Source organism: Oncorhynchus masou, chromosome 30 (assembly GCF_036934945.1).
Source record: "Oncorhynchus masou masou isolate Uvic2021 chromosome 30, UVic_Omas_1.1, whole genome shotgun sequence".
Taxonomy (NCBI): domain Eukaryota; kingdom Metazoa; phylum Chordata; class Actinopteri; order Salmoniformes; family Salmonidae; genus Oncorhynchus; species Oncorhynchus masou.
In genome coordinates, this window is record NC_088241.1 from 16,743,973 (window position 1) to 16,768,494 (window position 24,522).

The window sequence follows — 24,522 nt, forward strand, 5'->3', positions numbered from 1 at the left end:
ACATCTAGGCCATGTTCTATTATAATCTCCACCCGGCACAGCCAGAAGAGGACTGGCCACCCCTCATAGCCTGGTTTCTCTCTAGGTTTCTTCCTCGGTTTTGGCCTTTCTAGGGAGTTTTTCCTAGCCACCGTGCTTCTACACCTGCATTGCTTGCTGTTTGGGGTTTTAGGCTGGGTTTCTGTACAGCACTTTGAGATATCAGCTGATGTACGAAGGGCTATATAAATACATTTGATTTGTAAGAAAACATAACCTGGTGAATCAACTTGAACGATTGTGTGTGGTTAATAACACAAACATTTACTGTGGGCTGCTGAAACCACGTAGATTGAATAGTCTAACCTTTCACTGTACTTGAGGTAGGATCTCTAATGCTATGGGGAAATTAAGTGGGGATGGATTTATGTGTGACACGCGGGAAAGGGCGCTGTAAATTATTTTGAGATTTGCTTAGTTCGTTATCTTCTCATGGCACCAAATGCCTATTTCCGGGTAAGTGGCACCAAGAAAGTTACTAAATTTGAAAAGTCAATGTACTGTCAACCTAGAAAAGTCGGGCATCTAGTTCCGAGACACACAAACACACAAGGTTAGTTGTTGACAAATATACGTCGTTAGCCAGCAAGCTAATAACAACAACACAAGCTAGCTAGCTAACTACTCCAACAACTACTTCAGGGTCATTAGCGGGACTTGTGTCATGCGATTATTTTAGCTAGTAAGAAATGTTTTATGTAGCTGTGATGACTTGGTTGTGCTTTTTGTACTGCAACTGAGAAAGCGGCAACACTAGCCTGCTAACTTGGCTAGATAATAACAGCTAGCTAGATAGTAGCTTGGATTGCACACATGGGACACATTCGTTCGGTGTTTTACTCGGCTATGTACATTTTGTCTAGCTAGTAACAACTGCAAGTATTTAATCATATTGTCATATTCTATGACCGAGTATATTTTACTGTCTGCTAACGTTAGCCCCCTCATGTAACTGTAACGTTAAACTGTTGTGTTCTTTCAGGCCTCGAAGCATGAAAGCCCAGAAACGCAAATTGAGCACCCCAGAACCACTGCCCATGCGTTCTAAAGCCTTGAAGAGGGATGAGACAACCTGTGCCCCTCAGATCTCCAATGGTGGTCCACTCTGCACTCTCTCTGTTAACAGACATCTCTCCATTTCCACCCCGGCTAAGGGAAAGGGCTCTGGGATGACGGTCACAGATGGGCTGTCACCAATGAGACACTCTCCCAGGTTCAAGCAGAGGACAATTTCTTCAGGTACGAGGGATGAGAAAAGGAAGGGGGAATGGAGAACTTAGAGAGAGGGATGACAAGTAACGCATAGTGTGTTGCTGAGATATGAAGGGATGTTGGAGTTTATGTGCAAGGGCATTTCATTGGTTTTACATATATTGGTTTTACATGCTTCAGTGGTGGGAATGTGATCAACTCCTATTTCATTGTGAAATCTTTGTTTTGTATCTGCTGCAGGTCAGCTTAAGAATGGGGAAGATTGTCAGCTATCCCCCAGCCCCTCTGAGGCAGAGGAGGACGACACAGAACTGGGCCTGGTAATCACCTTAGGTGAGCTTCTCAACTCTGCTTCTTGTGACATGCTGATTTAAACAAGAACAATTTCCACCCCCCCCCCCAGACAACCCTCAGATATCGTATTCATAACTGCAATAATTTCTCTTCACCTTATGGCGAAATTAGTATAATTGCAAGAAATTAGCTGTAAAGCTGAATTTCTTTTCTGTGCTCTGTGGCAATTTTTAAAAAGATTAGCATGAAATTAGTTATTAAATTGCTACATATTCTCTCTTCCCAATGACAAAATATGTAGAATTGCAGCAAACTTGCTTTCCAATCCTCTTGGCAAAATGCTTTCACACCCCTTGGCAAAATGCTTTCACACCCCTAGGCAAAATGTGTGGAATTTAGGGAAATTCGCTCTCTCCACTGTCAAGAGGGGGACCTGCGAATATGTATTGCTCCCAACAATTTCACTTAGGGCCCCCAAAAGTCTAGGGCTTGCTCTGACTACATGTGTGGGTGTGGATGTTGGTATGCAGACCTGCAAGCCACTGCAGCCCCTCATGATGAGTTCAGATTTATTCTGGCCACCACCCCCATCAAAGTTGCTTATCCCTTCTCTATAGGAAGTGGACATACCCACCATTTTGGAAACACTGAATCAGATTTCTAGTGTATGAGAATTGGGTTTCTGTTTTGATGTGCACAAAGTAATTACTTCTGTCTGAAGATGGAGAGGATTGTGGGGGTCAGAGGCTGTCAACGAGGAAGCACGGCTCGAAAATGAAGAGCACTTTAGACAATGGGCAGGAAGAGGGACACTCCGTGGCTGGAAAAAGGTTGTCGGAAGATTCATCCAGTGACAGTGAGGAAGATGAGTTTGAGCAGCTGGATATGGATCTGGAGAGGAAGTCACAGCAACACAACTTGACTTCCGTCAACGTACGGACCATCCTCCATGTGAGTAACCTGGAGTCTCAATCCGAGAAAAAGAGGGGTTAATGCTAACTGCTAAGTACTAATGTTAGTGTTGAACATTTTTGACTGACACCTGTGAATGTTGCTCTCAGGAGGTGATAACCAACGAGCACGTAGTGGCCATGATGAAAGCAGCCATCCAGGAGACGCAGGACCTACCCCTATTTGTGAGCGTCAACATACAGCAAGTTATACTGACAGTACAACTCAGAAATTGGTTGCTGATATCACTTGCAAGTTTTGAAAATAATGTATCTCTCCTCTGCCTGAATTCAATGTTTTTATCTTCTATTTGCATCCCTCAGGAGCCCAAGATGACCCGCTCCAGACTGAAGGAGGTGGTAGAAAGGGGGTGGTGGGTTTCCAGTAACACAACTTGTAGCTAGCTACCTTTTAGTATTCTGTCCTGGATTCATCTCAATAGTCTAAAGTGGCTTCCTCTTCTCTTGCAGGGGGTCCCCACCTGGAACATTTCTCCAATCAAAAGGGTCCTTGAAGTGAAGGTATGTCCCTGTCACACATAGTGTTAGTGTTTTTTTTATTTTAAATTTTAAGAACAAATTCTTATTTTCAATGATGGCCTAGGAACAGTGGGTTAACTGCCTGTTCAGGGGCAGAACGACAGATTTTGTACCTTGTCAGCTCGGGGATTTGAACTTGCAACCTTTCGGTTACTAGTCCAATGCTCTAACCACTAGGCTACACTGCTGTCAAATACTTTATTACTTCTCACTGTTGTTTCATCTCTGTTGCTTTCTCCCTCTATTTCACTCTTTCCCTCTCATCTCGCTCCCTGCTTCCTCTCCCCAGCCTCCTCAGTTTGTTGACATCCCTCTGGAGGAGGAGGAGGACTCCTCTGATGAAGAGTACTGCCCCGATGAGGATGAGGAGGATGAGACTACAGAGGAGGTGAGGAAGAGCGTTTTCAATCAGTCAAAAGTGTGTGATATGTGACTACGATGTCATGCCTGTGAAATTGTCGTTTCAGACGTTTTGGAGTGATGTGGACAGCACAGCCTCGTCCCCACGGTGTGCCCGAGGGGCGAGGCCCAGGACCCCTGGACACTCTGAGTGTGAAGAGGACAGATTTGACAGTCCCAGACAGGTAACACACCGTACCTCTGCATTTGGCCTTTGATTGAAAGTTATTGAAATAATTGGGGGGGAAAGAATGCAATTATTATTTTATCATTTTTTTGTCACAAGTACAGTGAAATGCATTTCTTGACACCTCTACACCTAACAATGCAGTAATCAATGCAAATGTAATACTAAAGATAACATAAGATAGAACAGCAACAAACGAGAAATAGAAATAAGAATACAAGAAAGTAAGTTAACATACTATATACAGTGTCAGAGTTAACTGACTGAGTTAATATTTACAATGTGCACTGGATGAGTATGAGTGTACTGTAATGTTGGTCATGGTTTATGTTTAGAAGTCAAGGCAGCCCAGACATCTGAGGGTGGAGACTGTTCCTATGGGGCCCCCTCCGCCCCCATCCTCCACTGGCCCCTCCCGGCCCCTCAGGCCCCAAGACTGCACCTTTCTGGAGAAGCTTCATGCAGTGGAAGAAGAGCTGGAACTCAGCCCCATCTGCACCGAATCCTTCCAGGTCCTGAACCTGTTAAACTATTAATGGGTTGCACTTCTGTCACTTCGTCACATCGTTGCCATTGTTATGAACTTTATACAGACACCACAGCCATATTGGTCTCTGACTGATGCCAAGTCATTTTGGACAGGGTCTAATGCCTATTTATTCTAAATTACACTACAGTGGCATGGAAATAGGATGACAGTGCTAAAGTAGGAAATAATTAGTCAAGAACAACTTTTCCATCATTATGTCGTCTAACTTACTTTAGAGAGAGGGCAATGTTTCCATTAGCTAGCAAAGTTTGTCAAAAATAGCTAGCGAGCTAAAATTCAGTGCTGTCCCCTCAATCTCGGATAGTTAGCTAAAGTTATACTGCATCTAAAGTCAATCTGGGGACATCACAATTATGACAAAAAGGTTTTCTTACTAATTATTTGCCTCCTTTTGAAATGTCATAGGGTTTTCAAGCAACTGTAATGCTCTTTTGATGAAGTCTTGATCACCGCCATTGGCAATGCTTTGAGTAGAACGTTAATTCGGTTACCAGTCCCCAAGAGAATGTTCAAAACAATACTGTGACAAAACGTGCAACCCATGAATACTAGCAGACTATTCCGCTATACCAGGAAATCACCTGACTCGTATCAGGACACTATTCAGACATATCAAGACAAATGTGAATCTCTTTCTTCATTGGTTCCATCTCTCTGTTTCCAGCCTCTGACTGGAGGTGCTGGGTCTAGCCTGGTGGCGTGTCGTACCCGCTCCAAACGGACCCTGAGGAACGTGCCCCTGGGCAAGCTGGAGGCGGAGCTACATGCCCCTGACATCACTCCTGACATGTACGACTCCAGCTTGGCCCTGGAGGACCGTGACTGGAGCGAGTGGCTGCAGGGCCTCATGACATCCGACATGGAAAATGAAGGTTAGGATTCAAATAAAGGGATGATGAGGGAGGATTCAAGGATGGGCGGTGTACTATTGAAATTGAATGGTCCAACCATGTAGAAACCAATGCAACAGGATTTTACATCATTCTCAAAAATGGGTCATGAATTCAGTTTTTCCTGGAGCAAATACTTAATTAGTGAAATACACAAAAAGTTGGCACTCCTCCAAACACTGAAAAGTGTGAAGCAGGTAGACTTGAGACAGATGGAGCTGCATTTAACCTGTGTGTGTGTACGCATTTTACGGGAGATGTGTGTGTTGTTGGTTTAATTGTTCTCTGTTTGCTCTGTCATGTTTTGCTTATTTTGACTTTGCCCCCCCCCCCCCACTGCTCTGCTCCTGTTTGTCTCCCCCACTCTGCCTCATCTTTCCCGTTTCATCTTCACTGGTTATGGTTGTGTGTGTTGACAGCCATTTTACCCTTAGGCCATATACCTTTCTTCACTTTTAAACAGTTTAAAATAACCGTTTTTCTCTCTTCGCGACCTCCGCCTTCTCTTTCTCTCCCAGAAGAGGGTGATGATGATGATGACCCAGAGTATAATTTCCTGGAGGATCTGGATGAGCCTGACCGAGAGGACTACAGGAATGACCGGGCCGTACGCATCACCAGTGAGTCTCTGTAATAATGTTTCCATACATCAACCTTAACCACAGATGTATATATAAATTACATTTTGCTCAAGGGGAAAAATCAACCAAACTATTTTCTTTGTCCCTCTCTTTCAGAAAAGGAAGTGAACGAGCTATTGGAGGAGCTTTTCGAGACGGTGAGGATTATGGGATCATATCTGCAAGTCTCTCTTAAAAAAAGTATATTTTCTGAATCTCACTCTTTTTACCCCTTCAGTTCCAAGATGATGAGCTAATAGTGAATGGGCAGGATGACGATGGGCATGAAGAAGATGAAGAGAGGGAGGAAGCTGCTCCACCCCTGAGTGCTCCGCAATTCAACGTTCCACAAGCCATTCGGTATGATTCCACCCTGACCCTCTCCCTATTTCTCTCTGGAAAGAAAGGGCTTTCAAAAAGTGTACTGCCAACCCAGTAAGTAAGTAGCCCTGAGCTGGAACAGCTTGTAGGAGCAGATCTCCTGTGTCTGTTGCATGAGGCAGCTTGATGTACAAGTAGACCCCCTGGACAGGACACTAGTCTATCGCAGGCCTTACCCCCAATCTATCTCCTTAATGCTGAGTGCCAAGCAGAGGCGCATTGGTTCCCATTTTTACAGTCTTGACTTGGCCGGGGATCGAACTCCCAACATTCCGATCTCAGAGTGGACACTAACCACAAGGTCACTGAGTTGGTCCACCAATCCAATACCTCATATTAATAATGATATAGAGCTTTTAATGCGGCGCAAACAACCAGATGAAGCAACTAGACTTTTGAGATGCGCTTAAAATGACAACTGTTTCATAAAATAACATTATGATGAGCCAAATAATCCATTGCTTCCTGGTCCTCCTTGAGTCAACAGTGCTATCTATCCCAGAACTGAATCGATGTGAATGTGTGACCGTTTAGCTCACCCTTGCTTTTTTCTACAAACACGGTCCTCCTCTTGTTGACTTTGTGCTGGTTGGTGAGCCAAATTGGCCATCTGTCGTATATGTTATGAACAACTGCAGGATACGTGACTGCAGCCACTCATGTGTTTTTATAAAAAAAAAAAAAAGAATCACCTTTATTTAACCAGATAGGCCAGTTGAGAAAAAGTTCTCATTTACAACTGCGACCTGGACAAAATAAAGCAAAGCAGTGGGACAAAAAACAACAGAGTTACACATGGGATAAACTAACATGCAGTCAATAACACAATAGAAAAATCTGTATACAGTGTGTGCAAATGAAGTAAAGAGGTAAGGCAATAAATATACCAATAGTAGCAAAGTAATTACAATTTAGGAATTTACACTGGAGTGATATATAGTTGAAGTCGGAAGTTTACATACGCCTTAGCCAAATACATTTAAGCTCAGTTTTTCACAATTCCTGACATTTAATCCTAGTAAAAATTCTCTGTCTTAGGTCCGTTAGGATCACCACTTTATTTTAAGAATATGAAATGTCAGAATAATAGTAGAGAGAATTATTTATTTCAGCTTTTATTTCTTTCATCACATTCCCAGGGGGTCAGAAGTTTACATACACTCAATTAGTATTTGGTAGCATTGCCTTTAAATTGTTTAACTTGGGTCAAATGTTTTGGGTAGCCTTCCACAAGCTTCCCACAATAAGTTGGGTGAATTTTGGCCCATTCCTCCTGAGAGAGCTGGTGTAACTGAGTCAGGTTTGTAGGCCTCCTTCCTCGCACACGCGTTTTCAGTTCTGCCCACATATTTTCTATAGGATTGAGGTAAGGGCTTTGTGATGGCCACTCCAATACCTTGACTTTGTTGTCCTTAAGCCATTTTGCCACAACTTTGGAAGCATGCTTGGGGTCATTGTCCATTTGGAAGACCCATTTGCGACCAAGATTTAACATCCTGGCTGATGTCTTGAGATGTTGCTTCAATATATCCACATCATTTTCCTACCTCATGATGCCATCTATTTTTTGAAGTGCACCAGTCCCTCCTGCAGAAAAGCACCCCCACAACATGATGCTGCCACCCCCGTGCTTCATGGTTGGAATGGTGTTCTTCGGCTTGCAAGCCTCCCCCTTTTCCTCCAAACATAACGATGGTCATTATGGCCTAACAGACCAGAGGACATTTCTCCAAAAAGTATCATCTTTGCACTTTTCGCACCATCTCTCGGAGACAGAATGCGTCTCCTTTCTGAGTGGTATGACGGCTAAGTGGTCCCATGGTGTTTATACTTGCATACTACTGTTTGTATAGATGAACGTGGTACCTTCAGGCGTTTGGAAATTGCTCCCAAGAATGAACCAGACTTGTGGAGGTCTACAATTTGTTTTTTGAGGTCTTGGCTGATTTAATTTTCCTATGATGTCAAGCAAAGAGGAACAGAGTTTGAAGGTAAACCTTGAAATACATCCACAGGTACACTTCCAATTTACTCAAAGGATGTCAATTAGCCTATCAGAAGCTTCTAAAGCCATGACATAATTTTCTGTAATTTTCCAAGCTGGTTGAAGGCACAGTCAACTTAGTGTATGTAAACATCTGACCCACTGGAATTGTGATACAGTGAAATAATCTGTCTTAAAACAATTGTTTGAAAAATTACTTGTGTCATGCACAAAGTAGATGTCTTAACCGACTTGCCAAAACTATAGTTTTTTAACAAGAAATTTGTAGTGGTTAAATGACTTTTAATGACTCCAACCTAAGTGTATGTAAACTTCCAATTTCATGTGCAGATGAGGATGTGCAAGTAGAAATACTGGTGTGCAAAAGAGCAGAAAAACAAACAAATATGGGGATGAGGTAGTTGGTTGGATGGGCTATTTACAGATGGGCTGTGTACAGCTTCAGCGATCGGTAAGCTGCTCTGACAGCTGACGCTTAAAGTTAGCAAGGGAGATATGTCTCCAACCTCTCCAGCAAGTGATTTTGCTATTCAATCCAGTCATTGGCAGCAGAGAACTGGAAGTAAAGGCGGCCAAAGGAGGTTGGCTTTGGTGAAATAGACCTACTTCAGCACGTGCTACGGGTGGGTGGTGTTATGGTGACCAGTGAACTGAGATAAGGCGGAGCTATACCTAGCAAATCAAATTTATTTATATAGCCCTTCGTACATCAGCTGATATCTCAAAGTGCTGTACAGAAACCCAGCCGAAAACCCCAAACAGCAAGCAATGCAGGTGTAGAAGCACGGTGGCTAGGAAAAGCTCCCTAGAAAGGCCAAAACCTTGGAAGAAACCTAGAGAGGAACCAGGCTATGTGGGGTGGCCAGTCCTCTTCTGGCTGTGCCGGTTGGAGATAACAGAACATGGCCAAGATGTTCAAATGTTCATAAAATGACCAGCATGGTCCAATAATAATAAGGCAGAACAGTTGTAACTGGAGCAGCAGCACGGCCAGGTGGACTGGGGACAGCTAGGAGTCATCATGTCAGGTAGTCCTGAGGCATGGTCCTAGGGCTCAGGTCCTCCGAGAGAGTGAAGGAAAGAGAGAATTCGAGAGAGCACACTTAAATTCACACAGGACACCGAATAGGACAGGAGAAGTACTCCAGATATAACAAACTGACCGTAGCCCCCCCGACACATAAACTACTGCAGCATAAATACTGGAGGCTGAGACCAGAACAACGACTTATAGATGACCTGGAGCCAGTGGGTTTGGCGACGAATATGTAGCGAGGACCAGCCAACAATAGCATACAGATCACAGTGGTACATGGGACTTTGGTGACAAAACAGACGGTACTCTGATAGACTGCATCCAATTTGCTGAGTGTTGGAGGCTAATTTGCAAATTACATGGCCAAAGTCAAGGATTGGTATGATGGTAAATTCGGCAGCATGAGTGAAGGACGCATTGTTGCGAAATAGGAAGCTGTTTCTAGATTTTATTGGATTGGAGATGCTTAATGTGAGTCTGGAAGGAGAGTTTACAGTCTAGCCAGACACCTAGGTATTTATAGTTGTCCACATATTCTAAGTCAGAACCGTCCAGAGTAGTGATGCTAGACGGGCGGGCGGGTGCGGGCAGCGATCAGTTTGAAGAGCATGCATTTTGTTTTTACTAGCATTTAAAAGCAGTTGGAGGCCACGGAAGGAGTGTTTATATGGTGTTGAAGCTCATTTGGAGGTTTGTTAACACAGTGTTCTAAGGAGGGGCCGATGTATACAGAATGGTGTCGTCTGCGTAGAGGTTGATCAAAGAATCACCCGCAGCAAGAGCGACCTCATTGATATATACAGAGAAAAGAGTCGGCCCGAGAATTGAAACCTGTTGCACCCCCATAGAGACTTCCAAATGTCCGGACAACAGGCCCTCCGATTTGACACACTGAACTCTATCTGAGAAGTAGTTAGTGAACCAGGTGAGGCGGTCATTAGAGAGGGGTGGGGGGGTGCAGAGCTGTTGGTTGGGGTAGCCAGGTGGAAAGCATGGCCATCCGTAGACATACTTCTTAAAATTCTCTATTATTGTGGATTTATCAGCGGTGACAGTGTTTCTTAGTCTCAGTGCATTGGGCAGCTGGGAGGAGGTGCTCTTATTCTCCATGGACTTTACAGTGTCCCAATTTTGGGAATTAGTGCTGCAGGATGCAAATTTCTGTTTGAAAAAGCTAGCCTTTGCTTTCCTAACTGACTGTGTGTATTGGTTCCTGACTTCCCTGAAAAGTTGCATATCGCAGGGACTATTTGATGCTAGTGCAATACGCCACAGAATGTTTTTGTGCTGGTCAAGGGAATTCAAGTCTGGAGTGAACCAAGGGCTATATCTGTTCTTAGTTTATTTTATGAAACGGGCATGCTTATTTAAGAAGGTGAGGAAAGCACTTTTTAAAGAGCAAACCGGCATCCTCCACTGACGGGATGAGGTCAGTATCCTTCCAGGATACCCCGGCCAGGTCGATTTAGAAAGGCCTGCTCACAGAAGTGTTTTAGGGAGTGTTTGAAGTGATGAGGGGTGGTCATTTGACCATGATGGACGCAGGTAATGAGGCAGTGATCGCTGAGATCCTGGTTGAAAACAGCAGAGGTGTATTTGGAGGGCAGGTTGGTCAGGATGATATCTATGAGGGTGCCCATGTTTACAGATTTGGGGTTGTACCTAGTAGGTTCTTGGATAATTTGTGTGTGATTGAGGGCACCTAATTTAGATTGTAGGATGGCCGGGACGTTGAGTATATCCCAATTTAGGTCACCTAGCAGTACGAACTCTAACCATAGATGGGGGGCAATCAATTCCCATATGGTGTCCAGGGCACAGCTGGGAGCTGATGGGGGTCAATAACAAGAGGCAACAGTGAGGGACTTATTTCTGGAGAAGATGGCTCTTTAAAAGTTGAAGCTCGAACTGTTTGGTCATAGACATGGATAGTATGACAGAACTCTGCAGGGTATCTCTGCAGTAGATTGCAATTCCGACCCCTTTAGCAGTTCTGTCTTGGATGGAAATGTTATAATTGGGGATGGAAATTTCAGACATTTTGGTGGCCTTCCTAAGCCAGGATTCAGACATTGCTAGGACATCAGGGTTGGCGGAGTGTGCTAAAGCAGTGAATAAAGCAAACTTAGGGAGGAGGCTTCTGATGTTAACATGCATGAACCCAAGGCTTTTACGGTTGCAAAGTCAGAAAATGAGACCACCTGGGTACACACAGTGCCTGGGTTAACCTCAACATCACCAGAGGAACAGGTGAGACAACAACGGGTAAACAGCTAAGACAACAACAACAGGTAAATGGCGATAAATGGGCAGAGAGGGTCAGTTAGCTACACACAGGGCCTGAGTTCGAGGCTGGGGCTGACAGATAAACAAAATGAAGTACAGTGTTAATGAACAGTCCAGCAGGCATCAGCTGTGTAGCCGAGTGAGCCTATCCATCTATGCCATTCTAGGAATCACTTGAAGTGATGTGTACACACACACACACACCAAGGCCTCCCTTCGGGACAGAGCAGCATAGGGGTGCTGTATCTGCTTGGGTAGGGAGGCAGAGAAATGCTCTGGTGTTTTCTCTTCCTCTGAAGTGTCAGGAGGTGGACAGAACTCACAGTAGAGCTACAATCCACACTAACAAACATTTGTGCTACAGCTACTCATACTAACAAAAGACACACACACCACTAACAAACTCACTTTGTGTCTCGCACACACATACACTCCCAGTGCGCCAGGTTTTCAGTAGCTGGTTGGCGCATGTGCCTACTTTGATGGTTGAACTGTGACGTCTGTTGAGAGGTCTCTGTGTGTGCCACGTGCTGTTTTCAGGCCACTTCTCTGAGCTGATGAGAGCATTCTACTTCCTTCCAGCAACCCTCCACGCATGCACACGGTTGCGTCACTGCTGTGTCCTGGTCCTGGCTGTAATGGATGTCTCTAAATGTTAACGAGGCAGTATGACGTGCGGAGAGACACAGGTTTTTCCACACTGTGGAGTAAGGGCTCTGTGACAGTGCTACCACTGATGACTCAGCAACATTAGGGAAAGTAGAGGAGGATAATAGAGGTGGGTAGAGAGGGTTAAGTCTCACCACTGTGATTTCAGTCTGCACAAGCGGAGCTACGCTTTCGTCACATTCCAAAAGTTCAGTGCACAAAAGTATGTAGAGCTACGCAAATGAACCTCCATCAGATCCCCTTGTGTAGACTAGAGACTTTAAGCAGAATATTGCATAATCCAAACATATACTGAACAAAAATAAAAATGCCATATGTAAAGTGTTGGTCCCATGTTTCATGAGCTGAAATAAAAGATCCCAGAAATTTTCCATATGCACAATTTTTTTTTCTGTCTCAAATTGTGTGCACAAATTTGTTTACATCCCTGTTCGTGAGCATTTCTCCTTTGCCAAGATAATCCATCCACCTGACCAGTGTGGCATATCAAGAAGCTGATTAAACAGTATGAACATTACACAGGTGCCCCTTGTGCTGGGGACAATAAAAGGCCACTCTAAAATGTGCAGTTTTGTGTCACAACACAATGCCACTGATGTCTCAAGTTTTGAGGGAGCATGCAATTTGCATGCTGTCTGCAGCAATATCCTCCGGAGCTGTCACCAGTGAATTGAATGTTAATTTCTCTACCATAAGCTGCCTCAAATGTCGTTTTAGAGAATTTGGCAGTATGTCCAACTGGCCTCACAACCGCAGACCACGTGTAACCACGCCTGCTCAGGACCTTCAAATGCGGCTACTTCACCTGCAGGATCGTCTGAGACCAGCCAGGCAGACAGCTGGTGAAACTGCCGAGTATTTCTGTCTGTAATAAAGCTCTTTTGTGGGGAAAAATGTATTCTGATTGGCTGGGCCTGGCTCCTCAGTGGGTTATGCCCACCCATGGCTGTGCCCCTGCCCAGTCATGTGAAATCCATAGATTAGGGCAGAATTAATTTATTTAAATTGACTGATTTTCTTCTATGAACTGTCACTCAGTAAAATCTTTGAATTGTTGCATGTTGAGTTTTTATATTTTTGTTCAGTATAATTCCAATCAAGGGTGTCTTCAGTCCCATCTCCCACATGGGCCTCACGTACTGATATTTTTGGTGATAAAGCCTGCTAAATGACCATATTCAAATACCAGCTAATGTCCAGAGGTTTGGGATGGAGAGAAGCCTGAAAGCAAGATGGCACAGCAGAGGTGTGCAGTGTCGGGAGTAGTCCTCCTTACGATCCTCAACAAGGCTACTCTTAAATTGTTATTGAAATGTGGTGTGCTTTCTGGCGCCACATGACTATCTTCGATTCACACAATAGGTACTTAATTTTGGTAGTAGTGAAGGAGTAGCTGGCTAGCTACACCTAACGTTACTACGGAGTCCATAAACTGCAGTAGCTGAGCTCAAACGTCATCCGAGCCCTACTATGGAGAAGCCACACAGACGGGAGGGACAGTGAGACACCTTGATGACACAGAGCTGCCTGGCTGCCATCTTTGCTTGCTCTCCCCTTGCGACCACCTTCCTCCTCTGACCACTCAAGCCATGAACTTTCCCCACCCTCTCAGGACCTTCCATCTCATGAATTATGTTTTTCTAAATTGCTTGTCTTTTTTTAATGCTTTAAAGCACACTGAGATGATTTATGCAATGAAGTGCTGTATTATGTCATCAATATGATTATTATTCCCTTTTCTGACCCCTGCCCTCTGATCTCTACAGGTTTCAGGAGCCACTGGCTAACATGCTAACAGAGAGGCGACGTACTGTGAGGGAGCAGATGGAGGCTCTGCAGCAGAGGAGAGCCCTCCAGGAGACCCCTGGCCGTTCCACCCCCATCGTCACGGTAACACCCCCCATGGTGCTGCTGCCACTGCCCTGCCCCGTCCTCACGCTCGACCACATCCAGAAACTCCAGCTGCAGCAGCAAGTCCAACAGGTAGATTGGCCTGCTCGTAAAACTTAACTGAGGATCTGAAGTTGGTGGTATATTACATTTCGATTTTCAAAGTTGCCTTATTATTGACACCAATAATTGTAATTATTTTCCAATTGTTTATATATTGACACATGACACTGGTAGACTCACTGACAACCCCCTTGCCTGTTTTGTCTGTCTCTGTTCAGCACATACAGCTGCTGACCCAGGTGCACCTGCTGTGCAGCCCTGTGGAGGCCTTGCACCACAAGGCCCACACCACCAAACAGTACCTGGTGAGTAACTGAGTCTCTCTGTCTCTCTGTGTCTCTCTGTCTATCTATCTATCTATCCATCTATCTATCTCTCTATCTATCTATCTCAAGTCCTAGTCTCTGTGTGCCTCCCACCCAGGAGGAGCTCCAGACGTTTGCACAGCGTGAGGAGGCGATCAGGTCAGTCCGGGACCCAGGATTCAGCAGCATCTTCAGGGCCTGTAACCTCCAGGGGGCGCTGTCTCTGGTCCAGGAGCAGGAGAGCTCTGTCTCGCCATCTGCTCCTTCTCCTCCAACCCCCCCTGCCAGGCCTCAAACACGCTCTAACAATGGTAATGAACAGGGAGGTCTGGTGTGTGTGTGTGGTTCATATGTAATGTAAAGATGTGAGAATCTGAATTGTATGAACTAAAGATGGTATTGATAGCCTGTGTGTGTAGCTGTTTTGTGTTATCTATGTGTGTCAGAGGGTGAGTTTTGTGAATTGCGTGTAAGTGTTTGGTTGTCCCTGCAGTGCGTACCTACCCTCTGCTGCATGCTGAGACGGCCTGGCTGCTCGCCACCCGCTCCGTCTTCCTCTACCCAGAGCTCCTGCCTCACTGCAGCCTGGACCCCGCACTGCACCCTCCACGCACCAAGAACAACTTCTACACACGCGGAGAGGACAGGTACACGTTTGCACACACACACGTTTACACATGCTGCACGTTCTGCGTGGGGACACAACCTCCACAGGAGCTCATGTTCACAAACAACAACAAACTTTAAAAAAACATTACTCATTTTTCACACTGGTCAAAAATAGCCATGCCAAACGTGAGTATTTTGTCAGTGAGTGCCTGCTCAGTATTGAGCTGAATATTAACACTTGAAGGTGTGTTACCTTTGCTAAAAAGAGAGTCTCTCTCTAGCTATCTCCAAACCCATTCAATGACCATTCGCCGACATAGTTGGAACTATGAGGGCCTATGTCATCTTTACTACTACAACCAAGCATCAAATTTCTCCTCGCATGTTTGAATGTTAGACTTAAGACTAGATATTTACTCGCAATGTGGATTTTTGTTCCAGGCTCATTGTACTTGGGCTGAAGCACTTCAGCCAGACAGAGCTTCCCTACCAGCTCATGTGTCGCTACCTCATCCGTACCAAGAAGCAGGACCAGCTACGCTCCCGTGTCAAGGAGCTGTGTGGCCACAAGGCATCTGACAACGTTATCAAGGTGTGGACCTCACAACTCATTGATGCTTATCACAGTCTTTCTCAATGTTTTGATCATGCCTTGATGTTATCACTTATTTCCATGTTGGTCTTTATCTGTTATTTTCTTCTCTCTCAGTTGTACTGTCAGCACAACATAGTTCCTGCCATGCAGGAGACTTGTAGCAGGGTGATGCCAGGGGAGGAGCGCCCCCCAGTGGAGAGAGAGATGTCCGTCATGCCCAACTGGCTACGGGTACAAACTCACCTACCACCACTCTCAGTATTTACTTATCAGAGAAAATGTGTCATTCTCCATTTTACTTCCCTATTACTACTAATAGGTACTAATTCCTATGTAAATTGTTTCTCCTCTACAGAAGAGTCTACCATTCATCCACAGGGCGGTGATGGAGTATAATAAACCACATGGGAAATCCCCATCCAGAATACCTCCACCTCCTCCAGCACCTCCTTACACTTTCGCCAATGGGACGCGATATCCCCCATCTCTCCCTAGAAATGTCATCCTACGCCTACACCCCTGCATGAACTACAAAGGCGAGCGCCCACCCATTGCCCCTAAACCTCGTCCCTTCTACGCTTTCACCCATTCTGCCCCGCTTACGCCCCTAGCCAAAGCCCTGCCAGATACACTCCGCTTTCTGGCCCATGTTCCTGGACCTATCCCCTCACAAGGGGTCATCCTATTGGCCAAGGCCCCCAGCACTCCAATCCGGAGGGCCCTGCCATTGTCCCAGGCTCCTGTCACTCCTGCCCATGGAGCAGTGCCATTGGTTCAGGTCTTACCCTCCATCCCGGTGGGAGCCCCCCTCTTTGTGATGCAAATGAGTCCCAATCAAACAGAGAAAAAAACACCCTACCGGGCACCGTTTCGCAAACTGCTGCCCATCCAACCAGCTACCCCAAAGCCATCACCCCCACCCCCCTTGTTTGCTCTTCCAGCAGAGAATGGTGGTACTCCCTCATTGGTCACTAACTCAGCCCATCGTGCCTGTGCTGCTCCAAGATTGGCCAAGCGGCCCTCACACTCCACCCCTTCCCACCAGGACACTCAGGCTAAGACCAGAGCAGCTCTCGCCCGTACTCTGACCAGGCCCCTCCTGCCTGCCCCACCCAGCTTGGAAGTTTCCCTGAACTATCCCCCCACACCCCCTGATAGCAGGCTCCAGCTAAAGTCTAGCCCTGTGTTCTTCTCTCATACGCCCTCCCCTCCCCTTAGCATCAAAACCAGCCCTATGAACCCCTCCCTCGACAATCAGAACAGCACCTGGGGGCAACCAATTCATGCAGAGGTCAAAGATGAAGTTGGGTTTGACCCATCCTTAACCTATTCCCAGAACCTTTCTGGATACACTCCGAACATTACTAATACAGACACTTTCACACTCCAGTCTAGCAGCTCCCATGATATTATGTCTCCGTCAATCATCCAGAGCTTCTCAGCCCCTAAGAATGACCAGTATGTACTGGTACAAACTGCGACCCATGGTTCTATGCAAATGCTATGGGTGCCCAAAAACTGCCTGGTTTCAAACGGGTCCGTGTCATCCAATGCTTCAGAGAATGGGTTTCACCGGTCTGAAAGCCTCCCGTTTGGTCTGTTGCCTGCACCCCAACACAATATTACTGGGTTAACGAATGGCATACCTTCCTGCCTCTCGCCACACACCACTTTACCTAATGGCACAATGGGCTACCAGCAGGCACTGAGTGTCCGGTTGCCCAGCAACAGTGTTCTGACTAGCGGACATGCTTCCGGGTCGAGTTTAGAGGAGCAGCTGCACCGATTGGTGGAGGGATTACGGGAAGAGGGGGAGCTGGAAGAGAAGGAGGGATGGGGGGATGTGGAGGGTCCCCTCCTGACACTTTCTGAGTCACCCTCTGGAAGCCCCTGCTCCAGCCTGGAAAGCCATGCTGACGCCCTGGAGAGAATGGTGGTTGGTGAAATGGAGGGAGGGGAGGATGGGGTGGAGAATAACAAGATAGGGGGAGAAGAAGAGAGGAGAGAGGTGGGGCTAGAGAGGTGGTGCATGGCAGCTAGATCAACGCACATACCTGAAATACCACCTGAGGGAAATAGTGGTGAAGAGGATGAGAGAAGGGAAGAAGAGGAGGTAGATTGTGGTGTGCATGGCATGGGCATGCTGAGTGGAAGGACTGTAGCACAGGAACAAACTGGAGGAGGAGGAGAGAAGAATGGTGGAGAAGAGGGTGACCAAAGAGAAGGAGACAGTGGAAGAGGGGGAGAGGAGGAGAGAAACGGAGAGCAGGGTGAAGATGGAAAGGGAAGTGGAGAGGGGGAAGAAGAGGGAGAAAGAGATGGAGGACCGAATGGAGGAGGAGAGAAGGATGGAGAGAAAGACGGGGATGGAGAGCAGGAGAGGCAAGGGGAGGAGGAGGAAGAGGAAGATTTTGATGACCTGACTCAGGATGAAGATGAAGAGGAAGTGATGTCATCAGCCTCAGAGGAGTCTGTTCTCTCAGTGCCCGAGCTGCAGGTACGTAACTTAAAGGTTTAAGTCTGAATTTTTTGGCATGAAAGTAGCGTAAGGTTACCTATTCGGACAGCTAGCAAATTTTCTATTTTTACAAGATTCTACCTTAATATATCTAGAAAGTTAAGAATAGTCTCTTCATTAGTTCTCCTTAAGCCTGCTAACGGTCGCTCACCATTTATCCCACAGGAGACCATGAAGAAGCTGACATGGCTGGCCTCAGAGGGGAGGCTGTGTGACTCTGAGGAGGACAACTCTCCAAACTCACCCACCTCACCCAACTCTCCCGTCTCCCAGAACTCCCAGGAGGAAAACTCTGAGGAGGAGGAGGGGCCCACCAAGGGGGAGGGGCTGGAGTCTGGAGACGGCGGGGTCAGTAAGGTCCCTGGAGAGGAGGACGTGCCTCCTGGGGAGGGAACCCCCAGAGCCAGTGGGAAGGGAGCTGGACGTGGCAGAGGTCAGTCTCAGGTCTAGGGGTGATGGAGACCCACTAGAAAATGGTTTCATGTTCTCAGAAATGGTCTACTAAGTATTCACTTCCATATAAGTACTAATTTGAATCCTTGTTTTGTATCTTCTCTCTTTTCCTGTGGTTGGGTACCCTCAGGGCGAGGCAGGCCTCCTCGCAGTCTGAGGCGTAGTCGTCGTCCGGAGAGGGACAGTAAGGATACGTCCAAGCTGCTGCTGCTCTATGACGACCACATTCTAGACAACGACCCCCTCAGAGAGAGCAAGGACATCGCCTTTGCACAGGCCTACCTCAACAGGGTAAGGAACAAAAATGGATTTTGTTTTTTGGGATTTTGGATCTCGGATAGCATACTCTAAATGACATACTTCAAAACAAGTTGCAAAGCTTTAGTAGCAGTTATCCAATAAAAAGAAAAGGTTAACTTTAACTCTTGAACCCGTCTTCCTCCCTCAGGTGCGGGAAGCCCTTCAGGGTGTACCTGGTAAGGTGGAGGAGTTCTTGGGGCTGCTATATGAGTTTGAGCAGGAGGGTGAGGGGCGCAGCGCAGTGGAGCTCTTCTCCCAGCTCCGTCCTGTCCTGGGGGAATGGCCAGATCTCCTCAGAGACTTTGCGGCCTTCCTCCTCCCGGAGCAGGCTTTGGAGTGTGGTCTGGTAAGGATGACATCACAGCCATTTTCATATATGCTTATTAAGGATCAGGCCCTATGTAACAGAGTGTTCATTAGAGGTTGGCCAATTATGATTTTTCAACGTTTTTCGACCAAAATGAGCCGATACCGATTAATCGGACCATTTTTATATATTTTTTGTAATAATGACAATTACAACAATACTGAATGAACACTTATTTTAACTTAATATAATGCATAAATAAAATCTGTTTTGTCTCAAATAAATAATGAAGCATGCTCAATTTGATTTAAGTAATGCAAAAACACAGTGTTGGAGAAGAAAGTAAAAGTGCAATATGTGCCATGTAAAAAAGCTAACGTTTAAGTTCCTAGCTCAGAACATATGAAAGCTGGTGGTTCAATATTCCCAGTTCTTCAAAATTTCCAGTTAAGAAGTTTTAGGTTGTAGTTATTATATGAATTATAACGCGGCAACTATTTCTCTCTATACCATTTGTATTACATATACCTTTGACTATTGGATGTTCTAATAGGCACTTTAGTATTGCCAGCCTAATCTCAGTAGTTGATAGGCTTGTCATAAACAGCGGTGTGAATCAAGCATTGCGAAGAGCTGCTGGCAAACACAGTAAAGTTTGAATAAATTCTTATGAGCCTGCTGCCGCCTACCACTGCTCAGACAGACTGCTCTATCAAATATCAAATCTTAGCCTTAATTATAATGTAATAAACACAGAAATACGAGCCGTTGGTCATTAATATGGTCAAATCCGGAAACTATAATTTCAAAAACAAAATGTTTATTCTTTCAGTGAAATACGGAACCGTTCTGTATTTTATCGAATGGGTGGCAACCGTAAGTCTAAATATTGCTGTTACATTGCTCAACCTTCAATGTTGACATAATTGTGTAAAATTCTGGCAAATTAGTTTGCAACGAGCCAGGCGGCACAAACTGTTGCATATACCCTGACACTGCGTGCAATGAATGCAAGAGAAGTGAAACAGTTTCCTAGTTAATATTGCCTGCTAACATGAATTTTTTAAAACTAAATATGCAAGTTTAAAAATATATACTTATGTGTATTGATTTTAAGAAAGGCATTGATGTTTATGGTTAGGTACATTCGTGCAACGATTGTGCTTTTTTCGCGCATGTGCATTTGTTAAATCATTCCCCGTTTGGCGAAGTAAACTGATTCGATGATAAATTAACCGGCACCGCATTGATTATATGCAACGCCAATTGTTATGAAAACTTGAAATCGGTCGAACTCTAGTGTTGAGATATATATATATATAAATATAATTATGTTCAACAAAATTATTATTTGTCTTGTAGCCAAACACATTGTAGTGAATCTGCAAAGTTCTCACTGCTGAAAAAGCCATTAATACTCTTCGACTATGATGTTTTATGTCCTGTCCAGTTTGAGGAGCAGCAGGCATTTGAGAGGAGTCGACGCTTCCTGAGGCAGCTGGAGATTAGTTTTGGGGAAAACCTTTCTCACTACCAGAAAATCGTACGTGCTCTGCAGGGGGGACCTGGCCTCAGTCCTGCCAGCATTGAGGAGGTATGGCAGTATTCTACACCATTCACATTAGTTGTCAGCACAGTAAACCAATGTTAAATCACAAGTGTAATCCACCTCTGTTTTCTACAGCTTAAAGCACAGATGTCCTCTCTCCTGAAAGGCCACACCCACTTGCAAGGGGAATTCTGGGTATTCTTTGACGAGCTCCGCCCACCCTCAGCCCGTCCAGGGCAGTTTGAAGAGGCTTGTTGGCCAGAGGAGGTAGGGGGCGGAATAGACGGAGGCGAGGGTGTTGGCTTGGGGTCAGGGGGAGGGGCAAGTGGTGGTTTTGAAGAAGTGACCCTCCCTGATCTAGAGGAAGAAGAGATTCCACCAATGACAGGTCGCAGCCGGAGGAGAAAGATGGGTTCTCATGGCATCTACAAGGTTTGAGGAAATGTGGACTGTATCGTTTATTGATTTCTAATTGCATTTGCAATTATGATTCTGATTTGGCTGGTTGTCTTCCTTCACAGGAGTGTGATTGGCCAGAAAAGGACTGCTTCTGCCTCTGTCATGGTGCCAGCCATGATGCCAAGCTTCGCAGACACAAGAGGAAAGGATGCTCTCGCTGCCATGGCAACAAGGTAGCCTCGTAGTCTAGTGTTTTGTTGTTCTAAACTGTCTGTGTGAATAAAATGAGTTATGGAGATGACAGAATGTGACATGCGGTCTTCGCTCAGGCTTCCGATGGCATCCCCAGGGCGATGAAGAGCCTTGACCCCTTGTACCCCACGGCAACCAGCCCCACAGCCAACCTCCACACTGAGACAGGCGGTGAGGAGAGGGAGGAAGAGAGGGAAGAGGAGAGGGAGGAAGATAAAGAGGAAGAGCAAGAGGTGGACACTGAAGTAAAAGATGAAGTCAACAGTCCACATCCTGGTAAGAAATGTACTACCTATGCTGTATGAATTAAGGTTGTTGTCATTATTTGGTCAAAAGCAACTAAAGTAAAACTGATCTACATAAGTAATATGGCTGAAAATACATTTGTTACCTATAGAATGAAAAACTTTAAAGAGCGACTGCCCCTAAAAACAATTTCTCGTTTTGAAAACAGCATTGTGGCATCGATAAGAGTCATAAAGTCAGTCTTGTCCAAAACTGAGATTTGCGAGATGATAGGACAAAATGGTATGTCACGGAATGAAGGGTACTGTTTTCCTTTTGGGTTTATTTAAATCCTGCCCACAGCTGTCAGCACCCAAGTAATCATCAATTCGAAGTGCAGCTGCATGCGACCTGATTTTAATGCCTATGGTCAATTTGGTTTGACTTTCAATATCCCTATCAGGGTAGTTGGGGACCATCAGTAGATGACAATGTACATGGACAAAATGTTTGTCAATGTTGCCAAGTGTCTATGACTTAAACGTCAAACCAACTATACATTTTAGAATTGCATATACAAATATTGGAAGCATTTAATGAGACAACTAAAAGATGTGCAACGTAAGTAATTGTCCCATTTCCTTTGTGTAATTCATTGACTGTCCCTAACTAGCTCCAGAGAGGCTATTCAATGTCAAACCAATTTTGCCACGGTCGCGAAATAAGTCGGCCAGCACTATCTAGCCTAGACGACTTCAAGACCTGGTCAAGTTATCTATACTGAACCAAAATATGAACGCAACATGCAACAATTTCAAAGATTTTACTGAGTTACATTTCATATTTTAAAATCAGTCAATTGAAATAAATGAATTAGGCCCTAATCTATGGATTTCACATGACTGGGAATACAGATATGCATCTGGTGGTCACAGATACCTTAAAAAAAAAAGTATGTGCGTGGATCAGAAAATCAGTCAGTATCTGGTGTGACCACCATTTGCCTCATGCAGCGCCACACATCTCCTTCACATAGTTGATCAGGCTGTTGATTGTGGCCTGTGGAATGTTGTCCCACTCTTCAATGGCTGTGTGAAGTGGCTGGATATTAGTGGGAACTGAACATGCTGTTGTACACGGCGATCCAGAGCATCCCAAATATGCTCAATGGGTGACATGTCTGGTGAGTCTGCAGGCCATGGAAGAACTGGGACATTTTTAGCTGCCAGGAATTGTGTATAGATCCTTACAACATGGGACCTTGCCTTATCATGCTGAAACATGAGGTGATTGGGGCGGATGAATAACACGACAATGGGCCTTAGGATCTCGTCACGGTATCTCTGTGCATTCAAATTGCCATTGATAAAATGCAATCGTTGTCCGTAGCTTATGCCTGCCAATACCATAAACCACAGCCACCGTGGAACACTGTTCACAACGTTGACATCAGTAAACCGCTCGCCCACACAACGCCATACACGTGGTCTGTAGTGGTGAAGGCCATTTGGACAACTCTTGTTTGGCTTCAGTCATGATTGCTGCATTTCTGAACGAGACAAAACACTAGAGCCAAATCAGGAAGTTCAGCCCCCCTTTAAACTCTTTCACACATTGCAGATTAACAACCATTATGCTTTTCAGAAAAGCAAGGAGCCCCTTCATGGGAGGGTCCTGAGGAAGGCTCACTCCCCCTCACTGAGAAGGAGGATGATGAGGAAGAGTGGAAGGATGCGGAGAGAGAAAACAGCCCCTTGCCAAAGAGGAGTAGGGGGGATGGAGAAGGCTCGGGGGTGTCTGATTGCCCCCCAACAGCCTTTAGCGGGGAGATGGAGAACCCCCTGACCCCCCTGCAGCATTGTCCCAGCCCCTCTTCCGATCCCCCGGTGTGTGCCAAAAACATCTCCCTTACTGCCAGTGGGGAGAAGGTCATACTCTGGACAAGGTGAGAAAGACGGTCCTGAAAATATTTGGTATTTGTTTAATGTTTTAAAATGTTTTTGTTAGTGATAATCCTCTTTGGGTTACAGGGAGGCTGACCGTGTCATTCTAACCACCTGTCAGCAGCAAGGTGCCAATCAGAGTACTTTCCAGGCAATTTCCACCCAACTTGGCAATAAGACACTCAATGAGGTGAAGGTTGTTTTTTTGTAACCGAACTATAAAAAATCCAACAGTAATACACTTGTTGAAAAGTCTTGGCTTGTGAAATTAACCCTCGTCCACTGACTCTTTTATCTCTCTCTTGTCCAGGTGTCTCGGCGGTTTCGGGACTTGATGCGCCTGTTCCACACCGCTGCCCGCCAGGTCAACTTAGAGGACGAAGCTGTGACCACTGAACAGCAGACAGTCACAGATGAGGAGCAGGACTGAACTTGACAGAACCAACCCAAAAAGGACAGAACTAAATTCAGATACTTCAAAGGAGAGGAGCAGAGAAGATACTTGACTGCAGTATATTCATACTAACCAATTCAAGGCTGGTGAAATCTGGAAGCAACATTGAGGGCATATGAATGCTTTTAATAAACTCATATCAGAATCATCTGAGCAGAAGCAACACCAGCAGCTCGAAAGATGGCAGCTTTTCAATTTTTACCAGAACCAATTTTGACAGTGAACACTGTGTAACTGTACATCACTAATTTATTGAAAGAAATGCACCCTTTGTCTAAAAGTTATCACTCAAATGCACTACTGGGGATGAGGGAACATAGTCTCTTAGTGTGGCAAAAGTTGAATAAATACTATAAATAGACATGGTGTTTAGTCCAGTAATGTACATGTTTTTTTTTTTAAATACTTTTTTCAATTCCCTGAGTTGTGCATGTATTATGCACGGTAATACTACCTGTACAAGAGTTATATATTTTATACAAAATAAACGTAATTTATCCGTTTGCCTTTTTTTGATTAATTCCTTTCGTTGATGACTGAGATGTTATAAGAGTGCAATCTCCAAGGCGCACATCTCGACGTCTACTAGACCCACACATATG

General features: G+C 45.2%; 1 protein-coding gene across 2 annotated transcripts; it reads left to right on the forward strand.

Moving 5' to 3' along the window:
- The first annotated feature begins 405 nt into the window (after window positions 1–405).
- Window positions 406–24,423, forward strand: gon4lb (gon-4 like b). Of its 2 annotated transcripts, none has more exons than XM_064948210.1 (31): window positions 406–495; window positions 1,022–1,278; window positions 1,492–1,584; window positions 2,267–2,496; window positions 2,607–2,681; window positions 2,820–2,852; window positions 2,967–3,017; window positions 3,325–3,423; window positions 3,503–3,619; window positions 3,957–4,133; window positions 4,836–5,043; window positions 5,580–5,681; window positions 5,799–5,839; window positions 5,920–6,041; window positions 13,825–14,041; window positions 14,230–14,316; window positions 14,435–14,627; window positions 14,810–14,963; window positions 15,367–15,517; window positions 15,635–15,751; window positions 15,876–18,017; window positions 18,204–18,471; window positions 18,622–18,782; window positions 18,940–19,137; window positions 20,549–20,692; window positions 20,783–21,079; window positions 21,169–21,279; window positions 21,376–21,574; window positions 23,168–23,468; window positions 23,554–23,656; window positions 23,777–24,423. In XM_064948210.1, exons 1-31 carry the CDS (start codon window positions 482–484, stop codon window positions 23,894–23,896), a joined length of 6,582 nt encoding a protein of 2,193 aa, XP_064804282.1. In that variant the 5' UTR covers window positions 406–481; the 3' UTR covers window positions 23,897–24,423. The 2 variants fall into 2 exon arrangements, with proteins under 2 accessions (XP_064804282.1, XP_064804283.1); XM_064948211.1 differs by having other exon boundaries at window positions 5,583–5,681.
- Window positions 24,424–24,522: the final 99 nt, after the last annotated feature.